At 37.3% G+C, this 20,545-nt stretch overlaps 1 protein-coding gene across 3 annotated transcripts; it reads right to left on the bottom strand.

Moving 5' to 3' along the window:
• Positions 1 to 2,185: 2,185 nt before the first annotated feature.
• Positions 2,186 to 12,929, bottom strand: LOC139948773 (CMP-N-acetylneuraminate-beta-galactosamide-alpha-2,3-sialyltransferase 1-like). 3 transcript variants are annotated; one of them, XM_071947092.1, is made up of 8 exons: positions 12,708 to 12,929; positions 10,310 to 10,712; positions 9,657 to 9,819; positions 6,560 to 6,719; positions 4,839 to 4,947; positions 4,440 to 4,513; positions 4,078 to 4,190; positions 2,186 to 3,062 (listed from the first exon to the last, which is right to left on the bottom strand). In XM_071947092.1, exons 2-8 carry the CDS (start codon positions 10,610 to 10,612, stop codon positions 2,848 to 2,850), a joined length of 1,137 nt encoding a protein of 378 aa, XP_071803193.1. In that variant the 5' UTR covers positions 10,613 to 10,712; positions 12,708 to 12,929; the 3' UTR covers positions 2,186 to 2,847. The 3 variants fall into 3 exon arrangements, with proteins under 3 accessions (XP_071803193.1, XP_071803195.1, XP_071803194.1); XM_071947094.1 differs by lacking the exon at positions 12,708 to 12,929 and adding an exon at positions 12,455 to 12,697; XM_071947093.1 differs by lacking the exon at positions 12,708 to 12,929 and adding an exon at positions 12,304 to 12,431.
• Between the last annotated feature and the right edge of the window lie 7,616 nt (positions 12,930 to 20,545).

Below are 20,545 nucleotides of genomic sequence, written 5' to 3'. Positions count from 1 at the left end.
AGCATACTATGTGAGAGCTTCTTTTTGTGTAGCCACTTTGTTGCAACATCCCATACAAAAACTCGTCAAAGAACTGCAATTTTGACGCACGCCGTCAACGGTAGAAGTGTAATTTTTAAATAATAATAATCTTCATACAGTGTAGACTGCGAAGGTGATTGGTGTTAAACGAAAGTGAATGGTGTTAAACTGTGTGTTTGAAAAAATAAGTTTGTAAACCAATCTAGAATTGATGTTCAAACATTCTTCACGGCTTGATGCATTATTGGCTTTGTATAAATCGATATTCCATCTACATTTTTTGTTTTTGTTTAATACGCATGTTTGCACCTTTAAAGGCAGTGGACACAATTGGTAATTACTCAAAATAATTGTTAGCATAAAAACTTATTTGGTAACGAGCAATGGAGAGCTGTTGATAGTATAAACCATTGCGAGAAACGGGTCTCTCTGAGGTAAAAGCGTATTTTTGAGAAAGAAGCAATTTCTCACAAAAATATTTGAATTGAATTCGAGGTCTCGAAATCTTATAATAATGAAATACAGGAAAATAGAGAGAAAGTGTGTAAGAATTCCGTTTCAATGATAAAAATGCTTAGCATTTTGACACCTGCTCTCGTATTGGTTTGTAGCACTCAAACACATACAAGAATCTAAAATGTGGTTATGTAAAAGTATCAGTTTCTAATGGCCTAAAATTTGAATTTGAGAATTCTCAGAACATGTGTTTCTATTGTGTATTATTCTTCCTGCATAAGCGCACTTTTCATCCTGCTCCGGATTTTCGGTGGTATCTAAAAAACGCGACCACCTTTTGAAATGAAATTCTGAAATGTTAGCTTTATTGTTAGAATACATCTACATTTAAATAGGATTAAAGGCAGTGGACACTATTGGTAATTACTCAAAATAGTTATTAGCATAAAAACTTTCTTGGTGACGAGTAATGGGGAGATTTTGATGGTTTAAAACATTATGAGAAACGGCTTCCTCTGAAGTGCCATAGTTTTCAAGAAAGAAGTATTTTTCCACGAATTTGATTTTGAGACCTCAGATTTAGAACTTGAGGTCTCGAAATCAACCATCTAAACGCACACAACTTCGTGTGACATGGGTGTTTTTTCTTTCATTATTATCTGTGAAGGCTAGTCTTTGACAATATTATTACCAATAGTGTCCACTGCCTTTAAAACAATCGAACTGTTCCAAACACCAAATGTTTACTTTGCCTTTAAGCTCAGCACATGGGAAAATAGTGAAGCAAAAAGCTGTTGTGGTTTCCTTTTAGACAGACAAAACAAAGAATGATAAACAAGGGAAAGTTCGACAGCTGAGAAAATAAATGCCCATGGAATAATTTTTCCAACTGTTCCAATATACCACGTTTAATGGGTAGATATTACGTTAAAACATACAAATCACCCTTGAATACTCTTTTTGTATACTGATTGTCCTGGTTAAGTATTTCATAAAGAGTAAATCAATTTTATGAACAACGGACAAAGAAATCAATCCACTTCCATGATGGGCTTGATGAACAAAGGCTACACAAATCTATCCCCCCCCCCCATATTTTGGGCTGGATGTGAGGGGATCAATAATATGATAGCCCCAAAAATGTACCCTCCTGTTAAAGGCACTGGACACTATTGAGCTCTTGAAATAAGTGTACATTGGTGATCATATTGTTTCGACTTTGACATTTATTTTGAAATTTTTAAAGTATCAACATGGTCGAATGATCGAATGGTACTGATTTCGGTTGAATTTAATACATCTTTTCGACAACTGCTAATCCTATATACAGCCTAAATTTCATGTATTTAATTTATTATCGTTTTCCTTTTCACTTTTTATGGGAATTGAACGTATTCTTTGATAATCTATGAAATTTCCTTGATGTGGCTGCTTGATATGGCGTTTGTAACCGTTTTTTATAAAATGCATATGGTTGAAAAGATGTTTTAAAAGTAGAATACAATGATCCACACAAGTTTGCCTCGAAATTGCGTGGTTTTCCTTCCACTGTGCGAACTAACATGGTCGGCCATTTATGGGAGTCAAAATTTTGACCCCCATAAATGGCCGACGTGTTAGTCGACGAGGTAAAAGGAAAACCACGCATTTTCGAGGCATGTTTGTGTGAATCATTGTATTCTATTTTTACAACATCTTTCTACCCATATGCATTTTATAAAAAACGGTTACAAACGCTTTTCAAAGACCAACTCGACCGATCCAAGGCAACGTGTTCCTTTAAGCAGGAAGTAAAATACTGAAATTCTGACAAAATACCTTGCCGATGTAATGCATGTTAGCGACATTTATGCAGTTTCTGCGTCTTTGACCCCTAACTCGCCTAAGACAAGCATCTTTTTCAAGATGATTCGGACAGATATAGAAAGCTTACGTCACTGCACGTTTATCCAATGACGTCATTCAATCCAATGACATCTCTGGTTCTGAAAAGAAAGTACCCGTCTTTATCCTCGCAGATGTAGACAGGAGAATCCTGCTGCTGACCTGGGGCCAATTTCATAGAGCTGCTTAAGCACAAAAAAAATGCTTAAGCACGAAAATAGCTCATTTATTTTACGCATGTTACTGGCCAAAAATGTCATGCCATATATACATTGCTTATGACTCACTGGTATATAGCTGTTCTTAGCATAACATTGAGTGGGGGCTTGGCCCGGTAATCTGATTTTACTAAAGCAAGGATTTGTTGCTTAAGCAACTCTATGCAAATGGGCCCTGGTGAAGGCAAAGCTTAACAGAATTCCACATCGACTCAATCCGCGGCGAGTTTTATTTTGTCTGTGTCAACAAAGAAGGCCACAACACGTGTCACGTGTCTCTCTTGAAAAAGCGAATGGCGCCATCATCGTGCAGTTTGTCCCAAAGTCTTTTCTCGTTTTCGACGTCATGCGTCCACGTCGATTTGTACGAGCGCTTGATGAATCTCGTGTCGTAGTAATGCATTGTGTAGCGTGGATCGTATCCAAACCCGTAGATGGTTACAGAGTCACATAGGTGCAAGGCGAGCATGACTGCAACCGCCCCTGAGTAGGGAAAAAACAATACATTTATTTCATTATTTTGTCTCAGATCGTGGCACGGGTGCCAAATTACAAAAGGCAATCATTAGAAACAACCAAATTCTACAAACCATAAAACTTGCTTTAAAAAATGCTATTTTGTTCGTGAAAAGTGACTACCTTGAAAAGGGGTAACCCCTGAATAGTGGTTACCAACAGGGTGACCCTGAAAGTGGTTACCTTGAAAAGGGTTACCTTGGAAAGGATTACCTTGAAACGGGTTACCTAGAAAAGTGGTAATCTAAAGAAGGGGTTACTTTGAAAAGTGGTTACCTTGAAAAGTGGTTACCTTAAAAAGTGGTAACCTTTAAAAGTGGTAGCATTGAAAAGTGGTTACCTTGAAAAGTGGTAACCTTTAAAAGTGGTAGCATTGAAAAGTGGTTACCTTGAAAAGTGGTTACTTTGAAAAGTGGTTACCTCGAGAAGTGGTTACCTCGAAAAGTGGTAACCTTTAAAAGTGGTAGCATTGAAAACGTGTTACCATAGAAAAGGGAATAACTTCCCTCACATTGCTTGAATACCTTGCTAATAATTAAGGTCTGTTCAGCCAAGCATGTGGTCCTCAAGCCCATTATCACGGTGTGTGGAAATCCTGATTTTCTCACATAAAACTCAATTTAATCAAACCGAGGCTGGAAGAAAAAAAATATAGTCTGGTTCTTTTTTGTGCAATGAATTTATTAGGGTCCATTACTGCTATACTGAACACAGGGAAATGACCGAGATGGTACCATCATAATGTCGTAACCATGTGAATTTGCCATCAGGGCCCAATTTAATAGAGCTGCTTAAAAGCAGAAGATCTTGCTTAAGAATTGTTTGCCTAGCAGAAATAAGCAACATACCAGTCACCAAGTGTACGTGTAATATGGTATAATGGCTGGTAACCCTGTTTTGGTAAGCATAATGTTGTTGCGCTTAATGAGCCCTGATCCTCGTGAGACTCGTGCGTCCGCGCATTACGGTCCCTAAAACTTACCCGTTGTGGGCTTCATGGATTTGCCATCCAGGTACTTGGCGAAGACGTAGCGGAAGAAATTTGGGTGGATTATCTTGAGTTTAGTGGGGTCAGCTCGTAACTTGTGGTTTCTCCTGTGGGGGGGGGGGACAAAACATATTCATTTAACCACCACGTAATAAACGTAAACTTTGCTTTGTACATTAAAAAACAATATTATTACTAGCTTGACGGCAAAATCAGTTCAGTCGACTCTTATATAAAGGGCTTCATTGTTCTTTAGATTCGCAGTTAAGTCTGTGACGTACATGACATACATAACACCAACATATGTCCCTGTCCCTGCAGATAAGGACAGGGAACAAGTCTAATACAATACTTACTTGCCAATCCCGAACATTTCAGCAGCGTAGGTTAAATCAAATGAGTTGAACATGGCGTACAACAAACTCACATTCTGAAATAAAGAAACGAAAATTAATTGGAAAAATATTCTGCAAGTATACTGGTTTTGTAGGATGGCACAACTGTGTGCAGAATCAACTGTATATTCATGTAAAAGTGTACATGCATTCACCACATAGCACCACATGATGGCATGCATCAAGTTTATCCATCTCTCTCTCGGCAGTCCTACATTATGTCATACATCCATATTAACTTATTTCAAGAGTGAACAAAATATTATGTTCTGACAAGTAACCAGTTTCATAAAAAGGATTCCTACAAAACAAAAAAATAATTTTATTTTAAAACAAAATATTAAACAACACTTTATTTACCGTTGTTTTCAAAGTTTGGAGATGGGCCGACTGGGGGAAGAAAATGTACACATTCGTCTTTTGTCCGACGTTGTCGGCGTGCTTTCCATAAGTGACCGCCTTGTTCAACCTATAATCACAAAAGTCAATAAAAGAAGTGTCTTGTTAGAAGGCATGTTGAGAAACATTTCACTTTTGGTAAAAAGATACAAGTTTTTATGTCCCCAATTTAAATACGAGAATTAACGCGGTAATGATTCTCAGATCGTGTATTCCTATATAGGAAACAATTCTTCCTGGATGCGTGGACATTCGTATTACATTGCATTGTACATGTGCGATTCCATCATTAGTTTCGTCATCGTTTAACCTCTTATTATAGACGATGTGACCTCCGACGTCACACGAAAACCATAAGATGATTCGCGCGCATACCGCCGGGCAAAACCTTTGTGTCTTGGCAGCCAGCTAGAAAGTGTATCTTACTATATGACTACGCAACTCAGTGCCCGGCGAAACATGACGTATATAGTGTTTTGTCAACAGAGGGCGGTTTGAATGTAAACATAGGTCACATCGTCTATAGCAGGGTGATGACGTCACGTATTAAATATCATGACCTAGACTATACCCATTGTGTTTTTATTTCAAACAGCTTACATAATTGTTATCCCCAATGGTTTCATATTGAATCTGGAATGCAAACAAAGTCCAACCCCTTTTTCAGCATGACTATAAATGTCTTTGTAAATGAATTTTTCTACTTTTTTACTTTTTTGCTACCTGAAAATCAGACTGAACGTTTTGCGAAAATGCATTTCTACTTTTCTGTTACCAGAAAAGCAGGTTTTACGTTATCTCCTTTACTACTGGCGGACGAAAAGTGGTCATTTCTTATCTGCTATGAGAATAGTAGAAAAGCAGATTCAACGTTTTGTGAAAATGCAATTTTCTATCTCTCTGCTTGTCTGCCACCTAAAGGCAAACTTTACCCTGGCGGCAGAAAAGTAAGCCAACTCCTTTTCTCCTTTCAGATACCAATTTTTTTTTTTTTTTTTTTTAATCAAATTTTACTTAGGCGGCCAAAAAGTGCCCCGTTTGCCATTTGCATGGGCAAACGTATCATGCACGCTCATTGGTTTAAAGGATTTGGGTACCTTTTCAAAATGTCCATAGATTTACATTAAACTTACAGGGTTTGAAGATAATGATAGTGGAAAGCTTCCCTTCAAATATTACTTACTGAGGTGCTGTAGTTTTTGAGAAATGAGTAAAACAATGTCATGAAAATATGTTTGTAAATGATTAAAATAATTTTCGTCTCATGAGACGAAAATTATTTTCATGACATTGTTTTACTCATTTCCCAAAAACTACAGCACCTCAGCACGTAATATTTTCAGGGAAGCTTTCTACTATCATTATCTTCAAACTGTGTAAGTTTAGTGTAAATCTGTAGACATTGTGTTTTTTTTCCTACAGAAGTTACATAGACCCTTTAATAATGCGCAGCCCCATCATGCATCACACTCACACTGCACCATATTTCTATGCACTGCACATATGACGTACTTCCTGAACAAGAATCTGTGCAAGCCGATTAGCCCATCCCAGCGGTCCTGGATAGACTGGCCGCTGGGGCCGAGCAAATCAACAACTCTCCATTGCTCGTTGGGTTTTTATGCGAACAATTATTTAGAATATTAACCAATTAGTGTCCAATGCATTGAACCACCTCTTACCTGAAAACAAGGTCGTGTGAATCGATCTCGCGGCCGGCGTGCGAACCGTTCAGTATACCACCAGAGCCAACCACGGCACAGCTCAGGCAGTCCTTGCCCGCCCTCAACGAGCTGACTGAGGGGTTCTTAAACTTTGGATGACGTAATATGTCCTTCAAGACTGAAATGAGTCAAAGACAATTTCAGGTGTTATTTTGTTAAAGGCACCTGGAAATAGGATTTTTTTCTTTTAAACATAAGAGTATATCTTTATTAACAATAAAACAATTTTTTGAGTAATTGTTGTCACGATTTATACCCCTTTTTCTGGCATTTTTCCGGCAATGCCGACCAGGTGTATTGCTGCTGGATGCAGCAAAACAACTAAAGATGGGGTCAGTCTTCATCTATTTCCTGCAGATCCCAAGTATAGGCGGTTGTGGGCTGCGAAAGTCAGATTAACTAGAGCAAAGTGGTCCGATCCGACGTCTTTTTCAGCGCTATGCAGCGAACACTTCGACCCGTCTTGCTGGGATACACCACTCATTTGACATGACGAGAAGAGCCATTCTTAAACACGACGCCGTCCCAACAACTTTTCCAGCTAGTGGGAAATTGAAGAAGGTATCTGAAAGACGTAATGTACGGGGGCCTGACTACAAATTTTCTCTTCAAATATCGCGCCTTGAATTACGTCACGAACAGCGCCCTCTCGGGTCGGGGCCTACTCGTAAATTTGTAAATACAATCAAAACTAATATTTTTAAACCTTAGTTAACTTTTTATTCACATTCCTCTCGTAAAAACACATATTTTAGTGACAAAAGCTTTATTTAAAAAAAATACCACTTCCAGGTGACTTTAACAAATAAGGCAAGAAATGTTCATGGATACCTACTGACCATAGTATTTACCTACGTTAACATTATCATTTTATATACCATTTGATTGGAGGATTGTCCGTCACGTGATAGCAAATAAAAGTACCATTGCACGCTGAGTCACTCACCGTGCTTTTTCGTTCCAGCGTGCAATGGTACTTTTCGGATGGAACGAAAAAGCTGAGTAAAAACATCACTGCGTGCGCGTGTCTTTGTAACGCAGCAGTGTTACTGCAAGGAATAATATTAGTAAAATTACTAATACTAGCATTCGGATTCTACAATAGACTGTGCAAGTCTCGCGCGGATTTGAACTTCCGGGACCATTGTGGTCCCAACCTTATGGAGTTTTACGTTGGGGAGATTTTGTTTTGTCCATTACTTTAGTTTAATGTAGTTTATGACCATAAAAATGACACATGTTGTTAAAAATGTAATACTAATTAACATCATATATAAAAGTAAAAATAAAGTCAACATAATAACGAAGAAAAACCGATATTTAAACTTGACCTCAGGTCAGGTTACTTGGTAAAAATTAAGAATTTCTGCCCATCTCCGATCACGAAACTTACGCAGACGCTTGTTTTGGTCGCGCGGGGTGAAAAGCTTTTTCATTAGTCGTTTAGGCGTCGGCTTCCTCTTTAAACTGCGTCACGCGTTTATCTAACGCCCTTGCGACCATCGTGCGTCCGCGTATAAACCAGCTTTTAGCAGTTTCACATTCGGGCGTAGATTTACAAAAGGGGTTTCAAAAAATTTAAGATCAAACAAACATCCTTGTCCCAGAGTTTTACTTTTGTCCATACATAGACTTTAACCGATAATTGTGTGTTTGTTTAAAAAGCTAAAACTAATTTAAACAAGCTCTATAGGGTATTTTTGTTGTTCAGATTCAGCATTAAGAATAAATTAAAGCAAAGATTTGATTCATAAAAAAATAAAGTTCTTCAGTTGTCGTGTTTTCTCGCTCCGGTGCGCGCGAGACTTGCACAGTCTATTAAAAATTGTAGGCCAACGCTTTGTTTGTTTTGAAAGTTGTATCTTTCAATCAAAATGGCAAAGATCTACTTGGATGTTATATAAAACAAATAATGAATGTTTTTCATTCGTGCAATGGTGCCAATAATATGTTCATTCGTTGAAAGCTGGAATGTTCCATTCAACTCGGCTCCGCCTCGTTGAATAGAAAATTCCATCTTTCAACTCATATTCGCACCATTGCACTCATAAACATTCATTATGTGTACACTAGTCTTGGTTGCGCCAAAATATAGCGGCTCACTTACTACAAATTGAATTTACTTGTAAACTTAATTGGTTTGTTTTGAAGAGGCTTAACAACTTTAAAACTGTTTTTTTTTTATTATTATTATTTTTTTTTTATTCAATTTAACATTGGTTGATATTGTGAAGTGCAAAAAATGGATGCGTTCAGCAGACAGTATACAGATATTAACTGGCAACGAAGTAACTAGTACACATCTATTTCCACGAGGGACTTTCAGTGACCAGAACAGCGACCTATTTCCCGAGGCCGAAGGAAATATAGGCCCCTCTTCTGGTCATTCACAGGCCCGAGGGGGAATAGACGTAATGCACACTAGTTACCGAATTATGCAAGTCAATAACGTGTTTTATAACACAGCTCGGTCGTAAATGTCAATTAAGAACAGAAAAAGGTATTTTGCACTATTTGCAAAGACTATAGTCCGCTCTGGTACTATTCCCGCAAAACACGCGCGCGCGATCACTAGCCTACATTAGTTCATCCCACGTGACCGTGTTTCAGCCAACCAGAATACAGGTGTGTTATAATGCGTACTATTAAACACTAGCAACACATAATGAGTTGTGGCGTGACGCATGCCTAATTAGCAACTCCACTGCCAACCAATAATGTATGAACGGTTGCGTGAGTTTAATCATTATCACATTTGCGAGGAGCGGCTAAAACTAAGATGGATTGCAAGTGACGTCATTGACCGCCATCTTTGATAGCAACCGAAGTTTCATCAACGACGGTGGTCAATGCGAGTATCAGCCTAATAGCTTTCGGAGACATGCCTAGGTCTCCCCATGTCGTTTTGATTATAAACTCTTGACGGTTTAACCCAGCAGGTCACCCCAACCACCCTGTTCTTATGGGGGGGGGGGGGGGGGGGGGGTAGTGGGAGGCTAGGAGGCAGACCAGATTTCGACCCAGTACGAACCGGTTGGGTACAGTCTATACTTACGTGTAAGGTTCTCATTCTTGAGGCCGAACGGTAGATCATAAAACGACGAGTTATCCAAGTTTGCGATGTCATTTACGTCCAGGAACATCTTGACGTTTGGTTTGAATCTCTCCCTGAACCATCTGGAGTGAGCCGGTAGAGACGCTATGCTTCGTGGACATATCTATAGGTGGTCAGAGGAAGAAAAAGGACTGTGCCGTGCAATTAGGTTTGCTCGAGAAAGGCTAGATGTCGTCACACCATGTATTTTTTTTCCAATTTCAATTCAGCTCGACATTATGTCCAAGCTGCCAAATGTACATGTATACAGGCTATTATAAAGAAGGTTTACTGAACAAGGATAAATAAAAATATACTATTGAATAATTGTATAACTTACATATAATAACAATAAAATCCGGGCAAAATTGGAGGCATATTCAAAAGACATCGTGTGGCCTACAGCATCATTGTGTGGACTTCTGAACAGAACGAAGCGTAAGTGAACGCACGATTATTGTTGAAGTGAACTTAAGATGCTTCTGATTTTTATTCGCAAATTGCATCAGTCTGTGATCAAAAACTAAATTTGCTCGCAAATGAAAATGGTCGATATGTTCCGTTATGAAGCAAATAAACCGGAAAGTGGTATTCGATTCAAATACTTTACTTACCGACGGTTCAAAGTAATCGATTCTCCCAGGCACACTTTGCTGAAAGTTTGTTGAATCAATCCCATTAGTTATCCGTTGATTATCGACTAGCGATACTCCGCTTCTGGTCGGTCTTTCAATAAAATCACGTTCGAGAAGATTTGACAGCTTTGTCGCTGCGAAATACCTTTGCATAAGAGTCACTGCAATGAATGCAAGAATTGTAAAAGTAGCGAGAATCGACACTTTCCTCCAGGTCAGAGATCGAATACCGGTTTTTAGGAGTCGGCATAATGTTGACACTAATACATGTGCTTTCCTCATTTTCCTTGGATTTGAGAGATCTTATGAGAAGCATCACAGCAGTTTGCAACGTGTAGTTGGTGTAACGTGATGTCGCATTGTTGTCAGTTGGGTGTCGTGCCTAATGGAAAGGAGAGGAGAGAGTGGTCAAGTTGAATTAATGATAAACAAATTAAATTGCGGCCGAATGTCAGCAAAGCATTTCAATCGTGATAAAAGATGATGTGACAAAATTCAGAACTTTCTGAAAACTTTCAATGGGAGACTTTCAGGACGCTTGGTGGCAGCAGACTTACCAGGTAAAATCCATTGTTCTCGATAATGCGCGCAGGCTCAGAACTACGTAAACGATGGAAACTTACCCGATAAGTCTGCTGCCACCTAGCGCCTCAAAGTTTCCCATTGTAAAACAAAATACTCTCCCATGATTGAGTGCTCTGTTTCAAACAAATTCAACACTATTTCTGAACAAGTATTGTGTGACACTGTTACAAACTTTGGCCATCTGGGTTTTTATCCTTTCCATTTATGTCTTATAATTCCGTATAGTTTTCTAAGCTCGGTTTGCACAACTCAGACTGTGACGTTGATATAGACACTTCCCGAATCCACCCCGGCTTCGGCTCAGGCTAGCTATACATGTAGGCCCATCTTTTTTGTTTTGGCTATGCGTGTGCTATGCGTTCAGGGCTTCAGTCCAGAGAAGCCTGAAGACGAATCCAAAACCGAAGCCGTGTATTCGAAAAGGGCAATTGAAAGGTCCGATCCATCTGACTATCGCAATTTGATTGGGTAGCAACAATTTTTTATTTTTGTAGAGATCACCATGTGTGCTAACCCATATACGCACAAGTTTTATTTTGGTCATGTGGCTTCAGTGAAAACCTTTCAGAGTTGATGTATACCTAAAGGTTATGAATGGGGATCAAAGTGTGTTGAATCGGTTTTTAAAGGAACACGTTGCCTTGGATCGGACGAGTTGGTCTATAAAAAGCGTTTGAAACCGTTTGCTATGAAATGCATATGGTTGGAAAGATGTTTTGAAAGTAGAATACAATGATCCACACAAGTATCACTCAAAGTAGCACGGTATTCCTTTTACGTCGCGAACTAACACGGTCGGCCATTTATGGGAGTCAAAAATTTGACTCCCATAAATGGCCGACCGTGTTTGTCGACGAGGTAAAAGGAAAACCACGCATTTTCAAGGCATGTTTTTATAGATCATTGTATTCTACTTTTACAACATCTTTCCACCCATATCGATTTTATAACAAAGGGTTACAGGACGCTTTTCAAAGACCAACTCGACCGATCCAAGGCAACGTGTTCCTTTAACTAGTGGTTTAAACCCGCCGAGACCTGGGGTGGATTTCACAAAGGTTGACCTAACTTAGGACTAGTCCTAGGCAATGCTAAGAGATAGGACTGGTCCTAAGTTAGGACCAGTAACTCATCCTAACTTAGGACTGGTCCTATCTCTTTTAGCATTGCCTCGGACTAGTCCTAAGTTAGGACTACCTTTGTGAAATCCACCCCCGGTTCTTTATAATTTACCTCGACTGCGTCTCGGTAAAATTATTAAGAACCAGGCCTCGGTGGGTTTAAACCACTAGTTGAAAGCCTCTTCACCACATATTGATTCCCTTTAAATTGTGCATGACCATAAAACGTTTTCGGACTGTGACCTTCTAACCCAAATTGAACCTTACTGTGTGTGCAGTTCCTGTCGCTCTGTATGCTCATATACTGCTGCATCCGTTTGTAAGTTCCTTCCTGTATGATGATAGCCACGACAAAGTTTACTCCATGGTGACTATAATTAAGTTGACCCATGGACTTTGGCCGGCTGTGTATACATACCTGAGTGAAGTTTGCTCGCTAAAAGTGGGTCAATGACAGGGCGCACTACATCAGGCCTGATAATTCACGGAGGCATCAGCCTCCACGCCCCTCCATTGCCTTGGTGCCCTTGAAATGCTCAAGTGGAATTTCACACAATTTCCTCAGGTCATAAGGGAGCCCTTTGCCAAGGACAAAATGCCGTGGTGCCCTTACCCTTTCAAAACGCGGCAGTCCTTGTTTACTGATGGACTATAATGTAAATCGTACTTGCCTCTCTTAACTGCAGTAGGTCTATTATACACAATTACAGCACAGTTTCTGCCACATGTTTTATTGATTATAGTCACTCCTTTTTATTAACCATAATACACAAGCTCGTCCAAACCGACGACAGCCGGGCAAAATGGCCGGTTGGTGTTAGAGTAGAGAGGTGCACGCAGTCCAGTCATCCGGTGAATAGAAAGGGTAATTTCGCAATGCTCCAATGCACATCCAAAACTCTTCATTCATACATAGAGGAAACAATTCTGGATGACCGTTGCCAACTTCAATTGTCCCATGAATAAAATATCTGCGTTCAGAGGTTCATAACAATGATACTTGGTGCACACTTTCTACATGCAAAGCCTCACGAAAAATCCCAAGCAAACCAGATGTTTCTTCGATTCCCTTCTTTTTTTTTTATCTCGGGGGAGATGATTGAAGCTCTTCGAAGTATTTAGCACCATGATGCGTGCATGTCTTTGAGCGTTATACAGCTACCATGGAGCTATATATGCACGCAGTGGGTGAACCAATGCCTTGTGTGACCATACGGTTTGGGTTCAGGGCTACGTATCAAGGTTGTCAGAACAGAGGGTGTCACCCGGCCCATGCGTTCCGTTATGTTAATTCAGTGTGACCATGGAGCAATATTGAATAGTACAGTAATGGACGGGGATCAACATTGAAAACTTCCCATTTCTACTGTGATCATATGAAGCGAAAATTACACTTGTATTTTTCGGTTTACTGGGTTATAACTACAAACAAAACTTGCATTCTTTGGTGACATCATTCTCGAAAGAAGAAGGATGTGGTGTTTATCTGAACCTGAACTCGACTCACAGGAATCTTTACCAATTCGTTCTTATACAAACATCGATTTGGTAATCAATTGTTTTATGTCTATTGCCTAAAGTTTGCGTTTCGGCCTCCAAGTCCAAGTGAAATATCTATTACTCGTAGTTATGATTATGTAGAAATCGTTGCCCATTGAATGGTTCGTACATAAAAAATTCTACGAACAACTGCCTACGATATATATATAGCTACACACGCAAAAACATACTTACGATTTATTTGCGTGAATATACTGTCTTGTATTTGCGTGAATACTGTGTTGTACAATATGGACCAATAAACTTTAGTTTATTGATCAATGGTTGTACAATAGGCAACTATAAAAGAAAGTGAATGAATTGAACTGAATCGTTACCGTTACCTCCATAACAACGTTTTAGGCATAGAGCAGGTCGACCTTTGCTCTATCTCATAAGCTTATCGCGAAAAAGTAATGTATGATGCATGTTTCACTCGCCGTTATTGGTGTATTAAAATGATCAGCTGATAACAAACAGCAGCGAAGAATTTCATAACACAAATTAACTCTGGAGCGCCTAGCTCGACTGTCTAAAAAAAGCTTTAGTGACTTTTGAAATGGCTGCCGAATGAAAAAATATACGATTCTGGGGAAAAAAGATGATATGTCTGGATAGATTATGGTCTAAACTTTCATATGACACAAGGGAGTCCGAAATAATTAATGCCTGGGTGAGCACTGCTCACTTTTGTGAGGGTATGGAAATCAGGCTGCGCAGGAATATAGCCTTCCAATTTGTGAGTTTACAAAATTGAGGATGAGTGATATAAATTCATGATCAATTGAAACTAGTTTGAGTAAGCATGAGTGAACAGTATTTAGCATTGTTTTTCTTTTAGCATTGAAACTTTCCCTGGTAGACTCACAGTTGTGTGTTCATGGGAGTCAGGATGGGCTGTGCTGTGGTAGGCCTACATGTTGCAATTTCCACGTAAACTGTTTTTTTTTTTTGCTTTCTTTCTTCACATCTGTGACTTTGAATCAAAACCTCCACCCCACATTTAAGTTCGTGTAAGATTAGTTGAAAATTGATTCCTGAATAACCAGATGGAGATTAAATAAATTAATTATTCAAAAACGGTTTGTTGAAAAAAGGAATGTCAAAGATGTTGGCTACTTCTTCTTTAGAATACCCATTGACCAGATGTAGCCGACATAAGCTTGTATTGAATTCCTGCGCAGCATAATTGTGTTTAACCCATCACAAAAGTGAGCAGTGCTCACCCAGTGTTTTCGGACTTTTTGGTGCCATATGAAAGTTAATAGTAACAATAACAATAACAACAACGATAACAATAACAATAACAATAACAATAACAGTGACAGTGACAGTGACAGTGACAGTGACAGTGACAGTGACAGTGACAGTGACAGTGACAGTGACAGTGACAGTGACAGTGACAGTGACAGTGACAGTGACAGTGACAGTGACAGTGACAGTGACAGTGACAGTGACAGTGACAGTGACAGTGACAGTGACAGTGACAGTGACAGTGACAGTGATAGTGATAGTGATAGTGATAATAATAATAATAATAATAATAATAATAATAATAATAATAATAATAATAATAATAATAATAATAATAATAATAATAATAATAATAATAATAATAATAATAATAATAATAATAATAATAATAATAATTAAAACTTATACAGCGCCATCTATCTAAGACTTAACTTATTCCGAGGCGCATAAAACAAACAAAGAAAGTAAAAAAAAAAAAAAAAAATACAAATTACGAAGCTTGGAAAGAAATAAGGGTACGTGGAATAAAAATGTTGAATTACATAAACGTGTTGGCAAAAATAAATGGTTAAAAACAGACAGAAAGTCAGTCATAAGAAATTTTGAATGGGTGGGTTTTTAGCAGAGTTTTGAAAATGTCCAAAGACGTTGTAGCTCGAATATGTAAAGGAAGAGAGTTCCAGAGTGTGGGTGCGGAGAAACACGACGTAGAAACAAAGTTCAGACCATAAGCTGTCCATACGGCACCATATCCTTTCCCCAGACGTTTTATTCGGCAACGATCAAAAGTGTTTAGTTTCTTTTTATTTTTTTATTTAGACATATGGTAGTATTTTTCATGTATCAATGTTTATCGTTCGTCTACCACGGAGCATGGAGGTATAAATAGAGCACGGAGGGAGGCAAGCCCTCCATGCTTCCACCGTAAGTGATAATTACTTACCTATACTTCAACATGACACTGGGCCCTTCTCAGCGTTAATCCCTCACAATCGCTTTGCTTGATATTATATAGTATGGTGGCCCTGAAGGGACATCGCATATCGCAAACGTGTGCGCATACGTATGCAATGTCGTGAAACAATTCGCAAATATGTGCGCACACGAATGCAATGTCGTGAAACAATTCGCGAATATGTGCGCACACGTATGCAATGTCGTGAAACAATTCGCAAATATGTGCGCACACGTATGCAATGTCGTGAAACAATTCGCGAATATGTGCGCACACGTCTGCAAATACTATTTTAGATGTCGTGAATTTTATTGCATACCATGTTGCATACCTTTGAATAAAATATCTAATGATCTGGGGGGTTTCTTTCCAACAGTGAGATAAGCGGTAGTCATTGCAGCAGTAGTCTTTGTTGTGAGGCAAGCGAGGCGGGTGGTCTTCCTTGGCCTGGTGCCAAGTTCCAGGGTATACACATGCTTTACAGAGGGAGCCTGCTGTAGCGCCACAGTACTCCCTAGATCGGTAAAAAATTATCCATAACTATGACATCATCCTAATGGTATGCAACATGGTATGCAATAAAATTCACGACATTGCAAAACAAATCGCAGTCGTGTGCGCACATATTCACGATTTGGTTCACGAGATTGCATTCGTGTGCGCACATATTCGCGATTTGTTTCACGACATTGCATACGTGTGCGCACATATTCGCGAATTGTTTCACGACATTGCACACGTGTGCGCACACGTTTGCGTTATGCGATGTCCCTTCAGGGCCACCATAATATAGTGTTTATTTTACTTAGTCATTGCAATGCTAAACTGTGTTAACTAAATGAGGACAAACACTCACAGTGAACAAACCCATTTGGTTTAATAACAAATATATGAATTGATCTATTGACGTTGAAATGAATGGACAGCTGATAGGTTGAACCAGATGTTATGGAGCGCCGAATGAGCACATGATGCGCATGATTATGGGTGAACTCTCGGGCTGAATAAAAATGTGAAGTTCTACTTCTACTTCTAGTATTGGGGAACTCATGGAAGCCTATATTCAGCGTCTAGATGTGAGACTGGTGAGTGGTCATTCCAACAAAGGACACTTAAAAAAAAAATACCAGCTGGTCATCCGGGGTTTTCAAAACAAAAAAAGAGGATGAGGGCCTTTTTATTTTGTATTTTGTTATTTCTCTCAAAGGAAGCTACCAATCATTTTAATTCAAACTGGACTCTATTTCTTCAGTTTAAATTCACCACTTCCTTATTGTTGTTACAATTGCTTTTAAATGTTAGTAAGTTTAATGAAAATGCGCTATATAGGAGCCCAACAGTTTGGTTGCTGAAATGGCGACCAATGAGTATTTCACGTTCCACCAATTAGACACCGTACGTTGGATATCAAGTTTACAGGCTTTCCGGCCCTTTCGGCGCCCCGTGGTCCTAAAACATCCCAACTGAATTCTTGGCCACACAAACTGCACGTTTTGTGCTGGTACCGACGGCATAATATATAATGTTCACAAACCTTATTTTGTTTCTATGACTATACTGTATTTTGATTGTGATTTGATCCGGATGTGAATTCAAGGCATCTTAAAGCACACAACTTGTGCGACCAATTAAGTTCAAATTTGCATATATAATTTGCATATATGATATTACGCTTGATGTACAAAACATAGAAAAATAGAACTACAAATAATAATACATCATCATCATAGCCGTCCTCCCGAGGTAGATCCCGGAGATGTTATTGGAGATCGTTCCAATTGGAGACCATTCCACCTGCCGGCAAAACAATGTTTAAACAAGCTATTAAATCAGGGGTGGATTTCACAAAAAGTTAGGACTAGTCTTATCTCGAGTTAGGACCGGTTACTTGTCCTAACTTAGGACTATCCATGCAATTTGTATATCTCCTAGGACTAGTCCTAAGTTGGGACTAGTCCTAACTCTTTGTGAAATCGACTCCTGGTATCGTACTATGAGATTATGACATGTGAATGTCGAAAAGTAGCCAGACTATTTGAATTTGAATTATACGTATCCAAATTTTTTGGATATGAAAATGATCCAATACCAGGGTGAGAGAGCGGCCAGCCTTGTAACCGCTCGACACACCCTGGGGACGAGTTTGGCGTATTATCCCTCTCAAATCTACATCGGCGTGATCGATTCAGATACTCATGAGTCTGAAATTGATGACCTTCAAAATATGATGAGGGATACACACCCCTGATGTCAAGTTTGGAACAGAATCTCGGTTGCGACCGCTAAATGATGATGATGATGACCGTGGTTATAATGATAGATCCACGTGCGTATCTGTTGTAATACCTGTTATAGAGGCAGCATACTGCTGTGCTTTTAGAATTCCCCTATACGTCCTTTTGTTTTCTCTATTCGGTTTTGTCCTAGGTCTCCATAACTTGTATCGTAGGCCCTACTCTCTAAATGTAGGCCTAAAAGAGTGAAAACACTACTCTTTGCATTTATAGATATCCCTTAAAGGCAGTAAACACTATTGGTAATTGTCAAAGACTAGCCTTCACAGTTGGTATATCTCAATGTATAAAATAACAAACCTGTGAAAATTTGAGCCCAATCGGTCATCGAACTAGCGAGATAATCGGGGTGTCGTGGCCGAGCGGATAAGAGCACCGTATTCAAGCTCTGATGCTTCTGTTCAGCAGAGTGTGGGTTCGAATCCCGGTCGTGACACTTGTGTCCCTGAGCAAGACACTTAACTATAATTGCTTCTCTCCACCCAGGGGTAAATGGGTACCTGTGAGGGCAGAGATGGTTCTTGTGATTGATTTAGCCGAGTAGCGCATATTAATGTTGCACAGGCTGCATACTCCCCACCAGGGAGCTGAGATGGTTTAAGGAGTGAATTAAGGCCAAGTGACCAGGGGTAATAATGTGAAGCGCTTTGGGACGCCCTCCGGGTGTGAAAAGCGCTATATAAAAACGGGTTATTATTATTATTATTATTATTATTATTATTATTACTATTACTATTACTATTACTATTACTATTACTATTACTATTACTATTACTATTACTATTACTATTACTATTACTATTACTATTACTATTACTATTACTATTACTATTACTATTACTATTACTATTACTATTACTATTACTATTACTATTACTATTACTATTACTATTACTATTACTATTACTATTACTATTACTATTACTATTACTATTACTATTACTATTACTATTACTATTACTATTACTATTACTATTACTATTACTATTACTATTACTATTACTATTACTATTACTATTACTATTACTATTACTATTACTATTACTATTACTATTACTATTACTATTACTATTACTATTACTATTACTATTACTATTACTATTACTATTACTATTACTATTACTATTACTATTACTATTACTATTACTATTACTATTACTATTACTATTACTATTACTATTACTATTACTATTACTATTACTATTACTATTACTATTACTATTACTATTACTATTACTATTACTATTACTATTACTATTACTATTACTATTACTATTACTATTACTATTACTATTACTATTACTATTACTATTACTATTACTATTACTATTACTATTACTATTACTATTACTATTACTATTACTATTACTATTACTATTACTATTACTATTACTATTACTATTACTATTACTATTACTATTACTATTACTATTACTATTACTATTACTATTACTATTACTATTACTATTACTATTTTTACTACTATTATTACTATTATTATTATTATTATTATTATTATTATTATTATTATTATTATTATTATTATTATTATTATTATTATTATTATTATTATTATTATTATTATTATTATTATTATTATTATTATTATTATTATTATTATTATTATTATTATTATTATTATTATTATTATTATTATTATTATTATTATTATTATTATTATTATTATTATTATTATTATTATTATTATTATTATTATTATTATTATTATTATTATTATTATTATTATTATTATTATTATTATTATTATTATTATTATTATTATTATTATTATTATTATTATTATTATTATTATTATTATTATTATTATTATTATTATTATTATTATTATTATTATTATTATTATTATTATTATTATTATTATTATTATTATTATTATTATTATTATTATTATTATTATTATTATTATTATTATTATTATTATTATTATTATTATTATTATTATTATTATTATTATTATTATTATTATTATTATTATTATTATTATTATTATTATTATTATTATTATTATTATTATTATTATTATTATTATTATTATTATTATTATTATTATTATTATTATAATAATGAAAGAAAAAAAACCTTGTCACACGAAGTTGTGTGCTTTCAGATAGTTGATTTCGAGACCTCAAGTTCTAAATCTGAGGTATCGAAATCAAATTCGTGGAAAATTACTACTTTCTCGAAAACTATGTCACTTCAGAGGGAGCCGTTGATCACAATGTTTTATACTACCAACCTCTCCCCATTACTTGTTACCAAGTGAGGTTTTATGCTAATAATTATTTCGAGCCCAGCCCAGCCCAGCCCAGCCCAGCCCAGCCCAGCCCAGCCCAGCCCAGCCCAGCCCAGCCCAGCCCAATCCAATCCAATCCAATCCAATCCAATCCAATCCAATCCAATCCAATCCAATCCAATCCAATCCAATCCAATCCAATTCAATTCAATT

Source organism: Asterias amurensis, chromosome 16 (genome assembly GCF_032118995.1).
Source record: "Asterias amurensis chromosome 16, ASM3211899v1".
Taxonomy (NCBI): Eukaryota; Metazoa; Echinodermata; class Asteroidea; order Forcipulatida; family Asteriidae; genus Asterias; species Asterias amurensis.
Note: the sequence above shows the minus strand (reverse complement) of the source record. Positions and strands in the feature narration are given on the sequence as shown.

Excerpts from the sequence above, each read along its gene's own strand:
- LOC139948773 (XM_071947092.1), bottom strand. The coding sequence starts at position 10,612 with ATGAGGAAAGCACATGTATTAGTGTCAACATTATGCCGACTCCTAAAA. Across the intron at positions 4,191-4,439 it reads GAAATGTTCGGGATTGGCAA|GAGAAACCACAAGTTACGAG; the intron begins GTAAGTATTGTA and ends CCCCCCCCACAG. Across the intron at positions 3,063-4,077 it reads ATCCATGAAGCCCACAACGG|GGGCGGTTGCAGTCATGCTC; the intron begins GTAAGTTTTAGG and ends TTCCCTACTCAG.